Raw genomic sequence first — 17,789 nt, 5'->3', positions numbered from 1 at the left:
GAGGCTTCCGGACATAGGCGCTTAAGTGACTCACAAGAGTGGGAACTTTGTTGTACTCACTTCTGTGAGTCTAGAACAGTATCTGGTAAGTACTAGGTGCTCAGTAAATATTTAAGTCACGACTGAATTGCACAGCAAGCCGGTTATTATTCCCACTTCCCAGCTGGGATCACTGAGGCCCAGAAGTGATATGACTTAAGAAGGCACCTTGGCAATAAGTGATAACTACAGGATTTGGGCCCCGTTCTTTCTGACCTTAAGTCTCCACCCTTAACCACTTCACAGGGGGCTTCCCCAAGCCCCTCCTTGTGCTGTCACTTGAGGAACAGAAGGCAGCTCCTACAGGACCTTCTCTGTGCACCACCTTCACGTGCAGCTCCAACATCAGCCCCACTGTTCTCCAGATGTGCTGTTTCCTTCTACCGGGGCAGACTGTGTGAGCTTCTCCCAGCAGCTGGGTGACTGAGTTCCTAAAGCCACAGGTAAGTGCAGTGGAGATGGAGACAGCAGGAGGAAAGGAGTGCGGGGGCAAGAGGGTGAAGAAGCCTGGTGCTGTGTGTAGGCAGGGAGGGTTGGCTGAGACACATACTCAGTTCCACCAAGAAGAGGCATGGACTTTTTTTCTGCTCGTATTTTTTTTCTGCTCTTTTATTTATGAAACGCTTATTGAACGGATATAAAGTTAGTGTCTGTCAGCAGGCTGGGGGAGGGAGGCAGTGTGCACCCTCTACTCCTCCTCACTGTGGGGCTGAAGCCAGGAGGGGCTTCACCCTTCCCTCTACCTTGGCAGCAATGGGCTGGGGAGAGGCCCTCAGGCAGAGGAAGGGAGAGATGGGAAGGCTTGCCCCAGGCTTCCTGGCAGGAGTTTTGCTTCTCTGTAGCAGTGGTTTGAAATGGGCAGCAGGGAGTTTGAACTCCTCTGGGACCCTCTTCTGTCTCCCCAGCCCAGGGTTGGGAGTATCCTCTCTGGCTGCTTCTCAAGAAAGAGTCCTCCATCCCTTCTCTCGTACCCTTCAGAGATGCTGCCTCCCATAGGTCTCAAAGGGCACTGCCCTCAGTCCTCAGGGGCAGGGGGCAGGGAGCCAGACATGGTGAAGCCCAGCAGCCGGTGACCTCTTCTGGCTGGAGCTGCAGCTATGTCCATACTTCTACAGGCATCATGCCCTCCTTGCTACCCAGCGGGGGCAACAAAGACTCATCCTCCAGGAACTTGAGGGGAAAGTGGACCAGATGGCCCTGAACCTGGGTGAGCTCAGACTGGGCCAAGGGAGGGCTGACCGTGGCAAGGGGCTCCACAGCCACGTATTCCCGGAGTGCCCGCAGGGAACGTGTGGCATTGGATGGCAGGCAGCGGAAGATCTGGGGTCAGAGGGAGGAGGCATGGAAGCCAATAAGGCTTGGGGTGACTGCCAAGAGCCCAAGCCCAACTGAGCTGAATGCCCCCATCCTCACACCATCTGCTCCCACACTGACCCTAAGCCCCAGAACCCTATTATATGCCCCCAGACTTTCATGCCCCTTCTGAGAATGGCGGAGCAGTGTGGCTACTCTCCGTACCATCCTGAACAGGCTAATGCATGAATTTCCCTCCAGGCCACTCCCCTCGGCACCCACCTGCTCATAGATATTGGCATTGCTCTCAGCTGTATCTTGCCACAACTGGAAGAAGTCATCACAGACAGGGTCTCGGAGATCCAGATCTGGCCGGGCATTTGCCCCAAGAACCACACTACCAGAGAAAGGGGTCCCAGTAGGGCCAGATTAAGATCCTCAGAGAGCCTGAATACTAGGGAAGTTATGCTGTGTCTACCCAGGTCATTCAAATGGATGCGATGCTACACAGTAAAATAGTGTCCACGAGTCCAACAGAGCCTTCATTTGTCTCTACTTTGGTGACTATGATGCTTTAAAAAATATATACCAAATTATTTTTAAAGTATTTTTTCTCCTTTCTTGGCCATCTCTACTTTGCCCATTGGGAAGTCTAGTACTATGTCTAAGCAATTCTGCCACCTTCTCAAAAGGCAGACCCCTCTCCACCTCCCACCACACCATGTAGCACCCAACCAGGCTCTACCTGAAGCAGTGCTTCCGCAAACTCAAGGCAAACCTGCCCGCCTGATACTCCACACCACCCATGAGGGATGGCTCCATCTCCGTGTCCTCAATCAGCACGGCCAGCTCACTGTCCCGCTTTCCCAGAAGGCTCCGGTCATTGATATTCGCAGAGCCTGGGGTTGGTGCAGAACACGCTGTATCTGCGTGAGCCCACGGGGACCCCTCTGCCCCATCACCTCTACCCAAGCACATGCCTGTGGGCAACACACCTTCTTTGGCCTCCATACCCAACTGGGCCTCAGTGGCAGTCACCTCCCCTCATCCCGTTGCCCCTGACTGGGCCCTGCTCCACCTCTCCCACCCTGCTCCTACTGCCAGGGACCCAGATCCAGCACTGACCGATGATGACTGTCCGGTCATCTGCAATGAGCATCTTGCTGTGGATATAGATGAGCTCTGAGACCGGGTGCCCACCCAACTCTCCGTGTGTGCGGAGCCCACAGATAGACATATAGTCCCGCCACGCTGTACCCACTGTAAATGGGGAGGGGGAGTGAGGTGAGAGGTGCCCTGCAGTGCAGATGGAGCCCCGGACCACCAACCTCCTCTCTTCAGAAGCCCTTCACAGCCTGGTCTATATACTTCTCCCTCCAGTGACAGACCACCTGAGGTTTCAAGGCAGTAACCCCAGAGGCATACAGGTATGATAGGCAACTTCCCTTCACCTGGGTCTTCAGGTCCCCCATCTCCCACTCCCCGGGGTCCAGGGCTTGAACTCCCAGCCCCCAGAACTCACTGGCTGCTTTGAGGCGATGTAGGATTGAATATTCCCCACGACACAGGGTCCTGAGGGGAAAGAATGGGTGAGAGAAATGAAAGCTGGAGGAGGGAATGGGGGATGCCAGGAGAGAAGTAGAGCCCAAAAGTCCAGTGGGAAGGGGTTGGAATAGAACCAGGCTGGGGCCATGGAGACTCCCATAGGTCACCTGTAAGTGAAGTGCAGAATGGCTTGGATGGAGTTACCACCCCCTGTGGAGATGTCACCCTCAAAACCCGGGAGCAGCGGCAGAAGCACGTAGACTCGGAAGCACTGCCCCTGTCTAGGGAGCGGGTAGAGTCAGAGGTGTGATTTCTCCCCAAAGCCCCACCCCTCCAGGTGGGCTTAAACCATGCCCACAATTCTCCCCCTCTGCCAGTCCACCTTACTTGTGGGCCTTCAGGATTCTGTCCACAATCTCATCGCCCACCTTGTTCAGAACCGTCCGTCCATCTGAACAGCTAATGAAGAACTGATTCTGAGGCAGAGACCGAAGGGAGACATCAGCACCAGGTCCCAACCCCTGCCCGCAGCTCCCAGCTCCATCCCTATCTCCAGTCCAGGTCTTGTCCCCACCCCAGGCTTCCGCTTTCCTCCAGGCCCGGCTACAGCAGCTCACAACATTGATCCCACTGACATCCTAAGTCTCTCTCCTGGGACATCCCCTCCATGTTTTCCCTCCTCCCCGCAGTCAGACCTCAATGTAGAGGAAGTACTGGCTCTCCCTGATGGTGTGCAGGTAGGCATTGAGGATGGAGTTCTCCGAAGTCCCTGCTGACCAGCGGTCCACTGACCTCAAGACCTGGGGGAACAGCAAATATGATGTGGCTCCTGACCCCAGGAGGACTCTAAGGTCAGGGAGAGTGGCCTAAAGGGAGGGAGGAGTGGGGGCAAGCTGAAGTTGGGGTCCCACCTGCACAGTGGCACACTGCCCCCCTGGGAGTGTGAAGGGGAGCTGGTTTGCGGTGCTGGTGGACTTGGGCAGCAGGTAGGGGTACATGGGTGTCTTGTACTTGGCCTTGGTAGTCTGAGGTGGAGGAACAGCAGTCAGTGGGAGGTGGCAGGCTGCCCCTGGCTCCCTCCCAACCTCGAGCACCTGCAGGAGGCAGTGAGCACCTTGGTGAAGTTCCAGCGCTGAATGAAGTGTCGGGCCAGGTCCCGGGCAGGTGGGCCATGGACAACCACCCCAACATCCCGCCATGGCATCCGGGGTGCAGTCTTTCTGTCAATAAAATCTGAGGGTCCCGGAAGAGTCAGAAGAGAGGTCAGGAATGGTCTCTTGGGGACACTTGAGGCAGGGAGGAGGAGCTGACCAGAGGGAAGGCTGCATTATCCTTGACCCAGCTTGCCCCTTTTTCAGTCCCTGCTCTGACTTTTGACCCTGCTCCCAGCTCTCGGGGACTTTGGGGGAGGGGATCCTCACCCTCAAAAGGCCGGTCCAGCTGCACCCAGTCCTTAGTGATAAGATTGCTGTAGTCCTTGCCCAGCCAGAAGAATTGGTTGTAAGAGAGGTCTGGGATGGCTGGAGAGTCTGAGCACGGGGTGGGAGGCTGTGAGGGGAACACACCCAAGCCATGGGCAAGGAGAGGTCATGGGGGCCATAGAGAGCCAGGGCCAAAGAGAAGATAGGAACACTGAAGAGTGTGAGACAGAGAGACAGAGACACAGAGAGTAAGAATGAAACAGAGTTTCATTCCCCAGCCCTCCCCTTCAGCTGCACTTCCTAGAGAAATCGGTGGCTGGGGGAGAGGAGAGTGGTTAGTGGAAATGGAAAAGGGACTGGGGTCATTATATCTTCCAAGTGGGTTTCTGGGGTTCCAGGAAGGCCAAGGAACATTGAGTGTGGGCAGCAATTAAATGACTGGAGGGGAAAGGCTGGAGCTGGGAAGCGGTGTGGATTTAGGTTAGCTGAGTTTGGGGGAGTTCTGGAAGGCCTTGAGGGATTACCTCTGGGGCAGCTGATTCAGAGGAGTCTCCAAGGTCAGTCAGTCGGTAGTGCAGGTCATCCCAACGGCCATAGGCAAGATCTAGTCCTCCCAAGAAGGCCACTACTTGGTCCACCACCAGGAGCTTCTCATGATGGGCCCACAATGTCACATGGTCTGGGTGGCGCATCACCTGGGGCAGGTATGGAAGAGTTCACGAGGGTGGGCTTAGGTGGGAGGAAAATGGAAAGCGAAGGATACGGTGTTTAAGGAAAGGGAGGGTTAAGAGGATGGGGAAGTGTGGTGAGGAGGGCTGTAGTGTAGGAGGGGGTCTCTGAGGCATGAGTCACCTTTATGTTGGGGTGCAGCAGCATCAAAGCCCTCTTGCTATAGCCACTGTTGATGCTCAAGGCCAGCTCCACTTCCTTAAACAGCAGTATGGACACACGGACACCTTCCTCCTGGTAGTGCACAGGGTATCAGACCCTAATGCCTCTCTCAGAATGGCCCCTGTCTGCCCTCCCAAACCCTTCCCCTTGCTCAGGATTCCTGCATGTCCCTCCACCCAGCCTGGAAACTCTCCATGCTCTACCACTCACATCCTGCTTTGATGCTTACAACACACTTAGCAATGGGTGAGCAATCCACTCACTCACTCCCAACCATTTACTCATCCCCTTACCTATCCTCTCATTCGTCCAACTACCCACCAACCCTCCTATTGATCCACCTTTCCAAACTCATCTCCTTCCATGTATCTCCATTTCCAGCATTCACCCAACCATTCACCTATCCACTCTCCATCATCCACTTATCTTTCCTCCTGACCATCAACATCTATGGATGTCTCCAACACAGCAGGCACTGTGCCTTTTACTGGAACTAGTGATATTAATCAGTCCAGTGAGAAACAGGCATGTACACCCCCAGGTAACACAATTAAGTGCAATGGGTGCTGGGAGGGAAGTCCATACCAGGTAGAGGAGCAGAAAGAGGGAGGTGTCAGTTTTCCTTAGGGAAGAGGAGGAGGTAATGCTTGCTGGACACTGAGCCAGGATGGGCACGTTTCCTCCCCGTGAAGCCTCAGATTCCTGTGTTCCTCCATGCTTTGGTCCCTTCTAACCAACCTCCACCCACAGGCAACGGCCACCACACTTCCCTTCCAGCCTGACCACTCTCCTCACCGCTTTCTTCTTCAGCATAATGTCCAATCTCCAGTCATCTGAAGAGGCTGGACGCTTCAAGTAAATCTCAGGACTCAACCTGGGATTCAGGGGTTAACGAGGGTAAGCTAAGCCTCAGACAACCTTAAGGTGATGTGCCACAGGCCCTATCCCACCCCTTCTTGCTTGGGCTTTTCCCCCACTTACCACCAGTCTGTGATGAAAATCTCCTCTTGAGCTCTGAGGATGGCGTCTGCCACGGCAGCAAAGTAACCTGCCCCATTCACAAACCTGGGGGGGAGGCCAAGCCAAGGAGATCAGTGGAGTCAGAAGCCAGAAAGCTCTAGAGAGTGAAGACCAGAGGATAGTCATGCGTCAGAGGTGACAGCAGGGTCAAAGATCAAGAGTGATCAGAGAGTATCAAGTATATCAAAGTGGGATAAATTTGCCTGTAAGACCTAAATAAAATTAAATATTAGAAAAGACAACTAAAGAAAATGACTGAAGATTGGGAAGATTAACACATAAAGACTTCCAGCACATCATATAAGCCAACTGAAAAGGGAACAAAAAATAAGAACTGATAGTTCATGGAGGAAATTAAAATGGTCAGTCATAAGAAAAGATGTTCAATTTCACTATAAACAAGAAAGTTGATATAAAATTAAGTAAGATATTTTAATTCACTAGATTGGCAAAAATTAAAATCATTGGTAATATTCAATGTTAGCATATGAGGAAGTAAATATTCTCATGGACTATGGGTACATTGGTTATAACCCTTGCAGTATCTATCAGAATATTAAATGTACATACCCTTTAATACTACTAAATGCTCATAGTTATTCTACTTCTAGGAATATATCCTATTAAATGCTTAGGCAAAGATTATGTTCATTGCAGCATTGTTTATAAGAGTGAAAAATGGGGGAAAAAGTAAAAAATGGGAAGTAACTTAAAACATTTAATCTCTAATGCATGTATTAAGTGAAAATATATGTCACAGAAGAGAGTACATGACCTCGTTTATGTTAAAACAAAAAGTAACATATAGGCAGGAGAAAATCTGGGAGGATAATTTAAAACTGTTGCCAGGGTTACTTCTCTTTTTAAGTATATTTTATTGATTATGCTGTTACAGTTGTCCCAATTTTTTCCCTTCGCTCCCCTCCACCTGGTACCCCCGCTTCCCTCCAGAAATCCCTTAGTTCATGTCCATGAGTCATGCATGTAACTTCTCTGGCTTCACCTTTCCTATAATTTCTTTCTTTCCTTCTTTCTTTCTTTCTTTCCTTCTTCCTTCCTTCCTTCCTTTTTAAAGAAAATTGGATGATACCTTTATCACTTTGTGGGGAGGGGGTGTTCAGGAGCTCCTGGTGGGACAGGCCTGCTTCCTCTTCACCATCTCAGGCTTCTGGTTGCTCAGGATGGTGCTGGCCCTGCGGATGGCGGCCATGCACAGGTCTGGGCGGTGTTTGCTCTTGCAGATCACATACTGGATGCCGCTCAGGGTGGCCAGGGAGTCCTCGTTCATGGTCCACATGTAGTACGTGGCCAGCTTTTGTTAGTCGGATCTCCACTTCATGACGACCACCACACCTTTGCCATTGACCGCGGGCTCCACGCCCACCGTCTTGTGGTGAATCAGCCCTTGTAGGGAAAGGAGTTGGCGGGCCTTCAGATTATTGAGTTCAGTGTTTTACGTCTGCTTGTTTCCCTTGATTAGGAAGCCGGAGCCGTACGGGATGACCATCACTTGAAGGTACGCAGACATAGCGGGAGCTCCTCACTGCAGCAGCCCTAGATGGAAAGAGCTCTATACTCTTCTTAGCATCCCCCTCTATATTTTATTCCTACCAGTTATGCTTCTTGATCCCTGCACCATTTCCCCATTTCTCCCCCTTCCCCCTCCCAGCTGATAACCCTCCAAATGATCCCCATCCCTATGGTTCTGTTCCTGTTCTGGTTGTTTGCTTAGTTTTGTTTTTTGTTTTTTTAATTTTTATATTCAGTTGATAATTGTGTTTGTCATTTGTTCATAGTTTTGATCTTCTTTTTCTTAAATAAGTCCCTTTAACATTTCATGGAATAATGGCTTGGTGATGATGAATTCCCTTAGCTTTACCTTGTCTGGGAAGCACTTTATCGGCCCTTCCATTGTAAACTACAGCTTTGCTGGATAGAGTAATCTTGGTTGTAGGTCCTTGCTTTTCGTTACTCCGATACTTCTCGCCAGCCCCTTCTTGCCTGCAAAGTTTCTTTGCTGATAGTCTTATGGGAACTCCTTTGTAGGTAACTCTCTGTTTTTCTCTTTCTCTTTTAAAGATTCTCTCTTTACTTGAATCATTGACATTTTAATTATGATGTGTCTTGGTGTGGTCTTCCTTGGGTCCAAGTTTTTTGGGACTGTCTGTGCTTCCTGGACTTGTATGTCTATTTCCTTTGCCAAAATAAGAAAGTTTTCTTTCATTATTCTTTTCAAATAAGTTTTCAATTCTTGCTCTTCATCTTCTCCTTCTAGCACCCCTATGATTTAGATGTTGGTACATTTAAAGTTGTCCCAGAGGTTTCTAACCCTGTCCTCATTTTTTTCAATTTGTTTCTTCCTTCTGTTCTGGGTGCATGTTTATTTCTTCCTTTTGTTCCAAATCATTGATTTGAATCGCGGCTTCCTTCCTATCACCATTGGTTCCCTGTATATAATTTCTCTATTTCACTTTGTATAACCTTCACTTCTTGATCTTGTGGCCATACTCAATCATTTCTCTGAGCAGCCTGATCACCAGTGTTTTGAACTCTGCATCTGATAGGTTGGCTATCTCATTTTTGTTTAGTTCTTTTTCAGGAGTTTTGTTCTGTTCTTTCATTTGGGCCGTATTTCTTTGCCTCCTCAATTTGGCAACCTCCTTGTGTTTGTTTCCGTGTATTGGGTAGAGCTGCTTTGACTCCGTGTCTTGGTAGTATGACCTAAAGTAGTAGGCGTCCTATAGGGTCCAGTGGCACAGCCACCCCTATCACCAAAGCTGGGTATTCGATGTGCGCCCTTCATGTGGGCTGAGTACACTCTCCTCTTGTAGTTGAGACTTGGTTGCTGTTGGCAGATCAATGGGAGGGATTTACCCAGGCCAGTCAGCTGCAAGGATTGGCTATGCACACTGACCACCAACCTCCGCCATCCATGGAGGATTAGCTATGCAGGGGCAGGGTGGTGGTGCTCTGACATAGTTTATAGCTGTCCACTGGGTGCATTGGCCCTGGGGTTTCCCGGGTGGTGCAGGCCCCACTTGTTTTTTCCTGAAGCACCCTGCCTGAGCTAGAAAGCAATCTGAGATGGCTACCACTTGTGCTAGGTTTGGAGATTCCCAGGTGAAGCCGAGCTGTGAATCTAAGCTGGCTGCTGCTAGTGCCAGGCCTGGAGCTCACTGAGGCCAGCAGTTGCTTGTTTGATGGGATTTAGGAAGTTGTGAAGCATGAGCCAAGACCAGCCATTCATATGGAAAAGCAGCTTGGGTGGGCCCATAAGTTGGGTGGAGCGGAGTTTCTGGGAATCTCCAAGCTGGGTCAAACAATGTTTAGCCAGGTTCATGGAGTCTCAGATGTGGCACCAGCTTGCTGGCTCTGTCTCAATGAATGTGGTTTCTTAATTCTGTAGTTGTCAAACTTCCATTCAACTTGATTTGTATGGTTCTGGCTGATGGTTGCTCTATATTTTAGTTGTAATTTTGATGTGGTTGTGCAAAGAGGTGAGCCATGTCTGCCTACGTGGCTATCTTGACTGGATCCCTTCATTATGCCAGGGTTACTTCTGAGGTGAGAAAAGGGATTGTTGAGAGGGAATATAGGGAAGAAGTAAGGGCTGGGGGATAAAGGGAATAAAGGATTGTGCACTGAGTGGGACTTCGTTTCCATATTTTTTGACTTTTTAATAACATTTTATATGATGTTATATGTCATATATGATGTTTAAGAACAGGGTCTTAACCCAGACTGCCTGGATTTGAATCTTGGTTCCACCGCTTACAAGGTGTGTGACCCTGGGCAAGTTAGTTAACTTCTCCTTGCCTCAGTTTTCTCATCTGTAAAATGGAGATAACTATACCTGCCTTGTAGGCTTGTTGTGAAGAGTCAGTAAGTTAATACATATAAAACACTTAGCATAGTTCCTGGCACATAATAAGTGCTAGTCAAGTATGTGTTAGCTATTATTATTCTCATGTTAACAACAAATCTCACCCTGGCTGGTGTGGCTCAGTGGATTAAGCGCTGGCCTATGAACCAAAGGGTCACCAGTTTGATTCCCAGTCAGGGCACATGCCTGGGTTGTGGGCCAGATCCCCGGTTGGGGCACGTGCAAGAGGCAACCACACATTGATGTTTTTCTCCCTCTTTTTCTCCCTCCCTTCCCCTCTCTCCAAAAATAAATGAATAATCTTAAAAACAAAAAACAACAAATCTCAACAGCACCTTGCATGACTCCCCCCACCTATCATAAAGGTCAACCTCCTCAGCCTAGTATGAGGGAACAGATGAGGGGCTGCCGACTCTCAGACTCTTCTCTGGCCACTCCTCCTCACTCTGCAACAACAGTCAGGCCTGTGGTTCCCAAACGGATCAGGCTATTTCTAGCTTCTCTGCATGGACGGCCCTTTTCCATTTTCTTTATCTTGCCTTCTGAAAGCCCAGTCCTGGCATGCCCAACTGGGGCAGATGCTGCTCCCCTGTGCATGGTATACTCCCATTGTTTTGTGACTGAATCATCTACTGATCTGTGTCTTATTCCTGCTGCTGGATATGGCATAGAGTTGTGCTTAGAAAATGCTTATTAAATGAAACAGACAAATCAGAGAGATTTGAGGAGATCATAGAGGACACAAAGTCTTATCAGTGTGATAAAGGGGGGGAGGTTCAAAAGATCACAGGAGGTCAGATTGTTCAGGAGTCAAAGGAGATTATCAACTTTGAGGGTGAAAAAAATCACAGAATCAGAGAGATCAGTGTGGTTAAAGAGGCCAGGGGGTCATCTAAGGGAAAGGTTATTGAGGTCAAAGGAGATAAAAGAGGATCAAGGTCTCAGTAAACACCAAGGGGGTTGAGAAGGTCACAGACAAACTCAGAAAGAACATCGGTGTCTTACCACCGTGCCAAAGTCCCAGGCCGGGGCGGAGCATAGCTGTCATGCCGGTGCAGCTGCAGGAAATCTCTGCCCGGGCCCTGTGCCAGCTCAGTGATTTCCTGGCCCCACCACCTTGCTTGACGGTAGCTGCTGCACTTGAGAATTAGGGACCTAGATAGGCACAATGAGATGGGCTGCATTCTTCACTTTTGGTACCTCTGGCCTGGCCCAGAAACCTCCCCACTCTAGCTATCACTTCTTTCCCATTTCCTCCCGTAGTCCCTAAATCACGACTCCATTGGGACAGGGTATATATGTGCCCAATTCATAGCCAGGTTCCTTACACCTAGTATTGTGGCAGGCACTCAGGTTTGTTAAGTGAATAAGTGAATGAATGGAGTGCATTTCTATTACATCAAGAGTCCCTCCCCCATGCTATATTCAGCTCCCTTTCTCTGGGCCCAGACTTTAAGAGCAGTCCCAAGCATCTGGCTAGAGCAGTTCCCTGGTTCCAAAGCACAGTCAGTTTAAAATCATGACCAAATCATGGAAATGCCTTCCCTTCTTTCTGGGCTCTTCCATGAAACAGGGCCTGAGGCTGGCAATTTATTCACCAGGTGTCTGTCCACACAAGGGAGGTCTTACCTGTGGGAGGTGTCGATCCGGACACCATACCGTGTCTCTGTGCTCCTTTTCCCCACCTGAACCTCAAAGCCAGGGTCGAAGAGCTGAACAAATGAGATGGCGCCGGTCTCGAGGCACATGTACAGCAGGAAGGAGTCCTTCACCACCAGCCACCTGGAGCAGAAGGTCTCTGTATGTTCTTCCCTGCCCTTGGGATGTCCTTCCTCATCCCCACCCAATACCCAGCTGCCCGACTCCAGGCCTCACCTCTTGGACCAGCGATAGCAAACTTGGTCTCGGCCACAGCAGGTAAGCCCAGGAGCACGGTGGCCGCCAGAGCGCTTCCGAATTACCCCTTCCCTGTGGAAAACATCAGGAACAGATGCTGGATGGGGAATCCAGGCCCCCCAGCCCACCCTTCACTTTATTCCCCATTTTCCAGCAGGTAGAGATTCAGAAATTTACAGGTAGCTAGGTGAGGGGTATCAGACACTTACAATCCTTTGGATCCAAGATCTGGGATAAAAGACAGCTGACTGACTTCCAGGAACTCTGTCTGCAGAAAAAAAACAAAGGCTCAGAGGACAGACTCTAGCTTTCAGCCTCTCAGAACCCAGTCCCTTGCCCCTTGGGGGTCTGATTATCCGCCTCCACCTAAGAAGACCCGGGCATCCAGCCCCTGAATCTTACCATGGCTCGGTAGTTGCGATAGAAAGACATGGTCAGGAGGCGGTTGAGGTAATTCTCCAAGTATTTCTAAAGTAGAAATGGGAGACACAGACGAATGAGACCAGAGCCATTCGCACATCAACGCCTTCCCAAAGGTGTCTGGTCATACCTGTTTGCTGGATGCATGTCTGGTGGAACCCTCAGGACCTGCTCGGGGTAGAGAGGGCATCTCTCTGTCAGCTGCCTCTTGGTCTGGAGAATAGGGAACAGCAAAGCTGTGGAAGGGATGGGGTAAGTGTCAAGTAAGAGCCGGGTGGCTCAGAGCCTGGATTCCTGAAGCATTGGAGATGGGCCCTTGGAGAAAGGGAGGAGATCTGGAGGCTAGCAGAAGGAAGGCCCCCTACGCTGAGAATGAAGACAAGAAATGGGGGAGGCTGCCAAGGGCATTTTGGGCATCCAGCCCAGCTAAGATACTGGCACAGAACCATGGACAGAGAGAGCTGTGCGGGGAAGGTTTCCTGGTAACCAGGATCAGAAGAGGGAGCCCAGTGGCCAGAATTGTGGGAGGAAGGTACCTGGGGAGGAAAGGCTGGGGTCTGGGGGTGAGACAGGCAGAAAGACCTGATGGGCCTGGGGCAGTGACAGCTCATGCTGCCACAGGGTGAGGTGCACCTGCCCTCCACAGGGAGCAGTCTGGTTCTCCCTCACCGAGCCAGAGGGAGCAGACTCATCAAGACTTTGTGTCTCAGGAGGTCCCGGTGTAGCTCCTGGAAATGACGAAACTTCTTCTTGGTTGTCCAGGTAAAGTCACCATGAGTCAAGCGAACAGAATACAGAGTGCAGGTTCCCACCTGGAGGTTTGAGGAACTGAATGGATGTTCCCTGGTTGGGTCACAGCCCCCAACTCTGGCCAGTTGTCCCTTAACCTCCACCCCTTGGTGCCAACCCCACTACCTTGGATCCACTGGTATATCTTTCGGTGCCCACCACCTGGGCTGTGACAGGAACCCCAGGGGCGAACACCAAGGGGTGCATTTTCAGAGGCTGAAGGTCATAGATGGCCAAAAAGGGGTGCATCCGGTCAGCTAGAAGGAAGAAAAGTGGAAGAGTGTAGACCCCAGGAGGTCTCGGCCCCCTCCTCCTCTCCCTGAGGGTCATCCTCCCTGTGTACCTGGGTCCTCTCCCTCTTTCAGAGTGTCCACCTCATCCGACTCCATCTGTAACTGGCTGGAGTCCAGGTCGCTTCCAGAAAGGAAGAGGCTCTCTGGGTTAGCCGTCATCCTAGGAATACCAGGAAGCCTCAGAGAAATGATCTGCCTTGCAGAACTCCGCTCCCTGTCCCAACTCCACGATTCTCCACTTCCCACAGGTTCCCCTCTTACCCACCGTCCTAGCTTCTGATAACTCCCAGCTTCTATCGAATTATGGCCCCAGCATTTGCAATGCCCGGCAGCCCACCTTTAACCTCCATCCCCTACCTCGGTCCTTAAGCCAGAACCCCTGAACCCCGCCTCCCATCCTGTAATCAGAGCACGCAGCCAGAAACACCCAGCCAGGCCCCGATGGCTCTAAATTGGGGCAGAGCAGAAGCCAGGGAAAGGGGACCCGGGGTCGCAAGGAGCGGGAAACCGCCGGCACTCAAGCTAGGCCAAGCCGGCTGGGAGAGGGGGTCCATGAGGGAAAGAGGAAGTTATGCGCTTCCCGCATGGGAGGGAAACCCCAAAATCAGAGCGTGCGGCCGAGTCAGGAGGCCCCGCTGCCCCGGCTCATTCCGTACCCCGCCCGACTTCCTGGGCCCGGGTCCTTCGCGGCTCCACGTCCCAGGTCCCCTCACCCGGGCAGCCGAGCCAGCGGTGCCGCAGGGTAGCGTGCAGAGCGAGAGGAGCAGAGCCAGAGTTGGAGCCCACACCCCAGCGAGCCGGGGCGGGGCGTCGCTCAGGGCCTGCCCTAGGGGGCGGGACGGCCCCCGCCTCACCTCCGCGGGGTCCTTGTCTGTGCTTTGCAGTCCCCCGCCGCGGTGCGCGCTGTCCGTGGCCCCGGGGGTCGTCTTGTGCGCTGTGGGTCTGCGCGGTCACGCGTCTGGCTCTGTGAGTTGGGCGGGCCTTGTCAGCCAGTCTGTCTGTCCCGCGCCGTCGGTCCATTTGTGCCCTGCTGCCTCCCTGTGGGCGCTCGACGCCGCACACTTTACCCCATCTTGGCGCGGCCCCTTCCTGGCCCCTTCCCGGCCCCTTCCCAGCCCCTACGGAGACGCGCCTCGGCCGTGGGGACCTGCGGGTGTTCCCTTCCTGGGCGGGCAGTGAACCACACCGGGCCTGTTTTGGCCAGCGTTTTCAGATGGAAGGCGTGGTAAAAGGTCCGAGGGATGGTGGCCATAAATTCATAAACGTACGCAAACTTTCCTTCTTTAATTCATTCAACATTTATTGCGCACTTGCTCCGTGCCAGACATGAAGCGTACTGTAGTGAACAAGACAGTCACGGAACCTGCTGTCCTGGAACTTACAGCCTAGAAGGAAACAGGAACGTTTTCAGGTTGTAAAGGGCAATATATTTCAAAAAAAATTTTAAAGCATATTTCTTTATCTCTTCTTCGGATGGATATTTGAGTTTGTTTCTAGTTTTTGTCTATTGTGAATATAAAACTCTAACATTCCTGTGTAAGTCTTTTTTTCAAGCATTCTTTTCTTTTATTGCTCTGTTACAACTGTCCCCATTTTCCGCTGTTGCTCTCCACTGTCCCGTCCCCCCCCCCCCCCCCCCGCATTCCCATAGTCAATCCCCACTCTGTTGTGCATGGAGCACTTATACTTGTTCCTTGACTAGACCCTTCCCCTTCTTTCTCCCCTTATTCCTCTCCCTGATCCCTTCTGGATCCTGTATAAATCTTTGTGTGGATACATGTTTTCATTTCTCTGGGGTAAATAGCTAGGACTGCAGTTGCTGGGTCACATACCCTGTTTCCCCCAAAATAAGACATCCCTCCAAAATAAGACCTTAGAAGTATAAGGCCTCCCCTGAAAGTAAGACCTAGCAGCAGTCATTGCTACAGCTCCCCCCATGCCATACATTAGCATTAGCAGGTCATTTAGACAGGTCTTACCTTGTGTGGGAGGCATCTACTACCCGGAGAACATGAAAGGGAGAACACTGCAGCCGCTGCTCCAAGGACCGTTGTGCACGGGTGAGCTGGAAGAGGCCTGCCACCGCAGCTGCCGCGTTTGCTGTACTTGGAAATAGAGTCACAAGAAGTTCTTGATGGAATTCAGAGTTTGGCTGGTTATGCTGTTGTTTGTGATGACATGACTACAGTATATTAATAAATGTTGATTTTTTTGTTCAACAATAAATGTGAATTCTTGTTCATGGAAAAATAGGACATCTCCTGAAAATAAGACCTAGCGCATCTTTAGGAGCAAAAGTTAATATAAGACACTGTCTTATTTTGGGGGAAACATGGAAATAACTGTGCTTTAACTTTGTAACAAACTGCCAAACTTTTACAAAGCGGTTGGTTTCATTTATATTTTCAGTTGCTCCACGGATGGCCAGCTTTTGACACTGTCATTTGATCTTTACAGTGCTAGCCATTCTAGTTAAGTAAAATCATGCATCACTGTAGTTTTATTTGTATTTCACTGATTATTGATGATGTTGAGCATGTTTCATGTGCTTACCAGCCATTTGTAGCTCTTTTGTAAAGTGTCTGTTCAAGTCTTCTGCTAAGTTTTTAAAAACCATGTTATTTGTCACATTGAATTGTAAGAGTTCTTTATATATACTTGGATACAAATCCTTTATCAGATATATGTATTGCAAAAATTTTCTCCCAAAATGTGGCTTGTCCTTTTAAAATAATGGTGCCTTCTGAGGAGAAGAAATTTTTTATTTTGATTGATTTGTGGTATATAGGCTATACTGCTCAGCAATAAAAATGAATAAAGTATAAAATGGTGCAGTCACCTTGGAAAACAGTTCCTCAAAATGTTAAGCATAGAGTTATCATATGGTCCAGCAACTCCACTTCTAGGTATATACCCAAGAGAATTGAAAACATGTCCATGCAAAAACTTGTACATGAATGTTCATAGTAGCATTATTCAAAGAGTCAAAAAGTAGAACCAACCCAAATGGCTATCAACTGATCAATAGATACACAAAATGTAGTCTAATCTCAACAATAGAATGTTATTCAGCCATAGAAAGAATGATGTACTGATATGCTGCAACATAGATGAACCTTGAAAACACAGTAAGTTAAAGAAGACAGACACAAAGGACCACATTTTCTTTGATTCCATTTATATGAAATGTCCAGAATAAGTAAATTCATAGGCAGAAAGTAGATCAGTGGTTGCCAGTAGGAGAGGAGGACAGAGGGGTGACAGCTAATGGACACAGACTTTCTTCTGAGGGTATGAAAACGGAACAAAATTGGTGTGATGGTTACACAGCTCTGTGAGTACACTAAAAACCGCTGCATTGTATACTTTAAAGTGGTGAATTTTTTATTTAATGAAGTTTTATTTTTCAAAAGGTACAGCTGATGGGACCTGTTGTTCATGCATCTTCATCAGAAGCCGGGGCATCCTCACCCTTGGTGTTCCTGCTGTAAATTACTCGAGCTCTGTGCTTTGAAACCAGTTGAATAAGTCCTTTACTAAGGAGCTCCTGAATGGCTGCCATGGCCAAGGAACTGTGGATCTTCAGTCTCTGAGACAGCAGCTGGGGTTATAAGCTTAACTAATAGTTGAGAAATTCTTAACAGAGTTTGTCCTATGTTGCTTTGTTAAATGATACTAGGTTATTGAACTTGTCCCAAACTTTGCCTTTGGACCACTTCTTCCTTTTGGCCTGGCCCCAGGTTTGTTCACTGGGTCTTTTTCATTCTTGGCTGATGTTCGGACATCTTTCTTCTTCTTGTCCTCTTTAGTGGTATAGGGAAGCTCAAAGAGCAACTGCCGCCACTGCAGCATTGCTGAGATGTTGGTCAAAAGGTTAAAAGTGTGAATTTTATGATGTGGGAAGTATCTCTTAATAATGCTAATGCATGCAGCATGGGTGAATTTCAAAATCATTATGCTGAAAGAAGCCAGCCATGAAAGAGTAATACTATATGATTCCATTTTTATTAAGTTCTGAAACAGGGAAAACCAATCTACAGTGCTGAAAATCAGATCATTAGTTGCCTGTGGCAGGGGGTGGGGAAAAGATTGACTATGAAGGGACACAGAAGGGAACTTAGTGATGGAAATTCCTATATCTTGATTGGGGTGGTGATCAGATGGGTGTATATACTTGTCAAAACTCATAGAATCGTACACTAGGATGTGTGCATTAAATTATATGTAAATTTTTACTTCAGTAAGGTTGATTTAAAAAACAAAACAAAACATGACTGGCTGGTATGGCTCTGTGGGTTG

The 17,789-nt window shown here is 49.5% G+C and overlaps 1 protein-coding gene, 1 long non-coding RNA gene and 1 pseudogene across 2 annotated transcripts; 1 reads left to right on the top strand and 2 right to left on the bottom strand.

Annotated features, from left to right (window-relative positions):
- Positions 1 to 594: 594 nt before the first annotated feature.
- Positions 595 to 1,936, top strand: LOC149997746 (uncharacterized). The gene is made up of 2 exons (XR_016514343.1): positions 595 to 1,246; positions 1,594 to 1,936. It is a non-coding gene; the product is annotated as an uncharacterized LOC149997746 (long non-coding RNA).
- Positions 631 to 14,573, bottom strand: PLD2 (phospholipase D2). The gene is made up of 25 exons (XM_090292719.1): positions 14,345 to 14,573; positions 13,541 to 13,650; positions 13,324 to 13,454; positions 13,078 to 13,220; positions 12,539 to 12,644; positions 12,391 to 12,456; positions 12,198 to 12,256; positions 11,968 to 12,060; positions 11,722 to 11,874; positions 11,098 to 11,247; positions 6,171 to 6,254; positions 5,985 to 6,063; positions 5,151 to 5,261; positions 4,823 to 4,993; positions 4,299 to 4,425; positions 3,992 to 4,110; positions 3,789 to 3,902; positions 3,573 to 3,677; positions 3,265 to 3,353; positions 3,045 to 3,158; positions 2,855 to 2,904; positions 2,458 to 2,592; positions 2,078 to 2,231; positions 1,615 to 1,729; positions 631 to 1,359 (listed from the first exon to the last, which is right to left on the bottom strand). The coding sequence occupies exons 2-25, from the start codon at positions 13,647 to 13,649 to the stop codon at positions 1,135 to 1,137; spliced, it is 2,802 nt and encodes a 933-aa protein (XP_090148845.1). The 5' UTR covers position 13,650; positions 14,345 to 14,573; the 3' UTR covers positions 631 to 1,134.
- LOC149997745 (large ribosomal subunit protein eL28 pseudogene) lies at positions 7,225 to 9,776 on the bottom strand (annotated as a pseudogene).
- Positions 14,574 to 17,789: the final 3,216 nt, after the last annotated feature.

Source organism: Furipterus horrens, unplaced genomic scaffold, assembly GCF_987537825.1.
Source record: "Furipterus horrens unplaced genomic scaffold, mFurHor1.1.pri manual_scaffold_11, whole genome shotgun sequence".
In the NCBI taxonomy this organism is placed as follows: Eukaryota; Metazoa; Chordata; class Mammalia; order Chiroptera; family Furipteridae; genus Furipterus; species Furipterus horrens.
This window is presented reverse-complemented; position numbering and strand designations above follow the sequence as displayed.

Excerpts from the sequence above, each read along its gene's own strand:
- PLD2 (XM_090292719.1), bottom strand. The coding sequence starts at position 13,649 with ATGACGGCTAACCCAGAGAGCCTCTTCCTTTCTGGAAGCGACCTGGAC. Across the intron at positions 13,221-13,323 it reads GATATACCAGTGGATCCAAG|GTGGGAACCTGCACTCTGTA; the intron begins GTAGTGGGGTTG and ends TCAAACCTCCAG. Across the intron at positions 11,248-11,721 it reads CGGATCGACACCTCCCACAG|GTCCCTAATTCTCAAGTGCA; the intron begins GTAAGACCTCCC and ends GTGCCTATCTAG.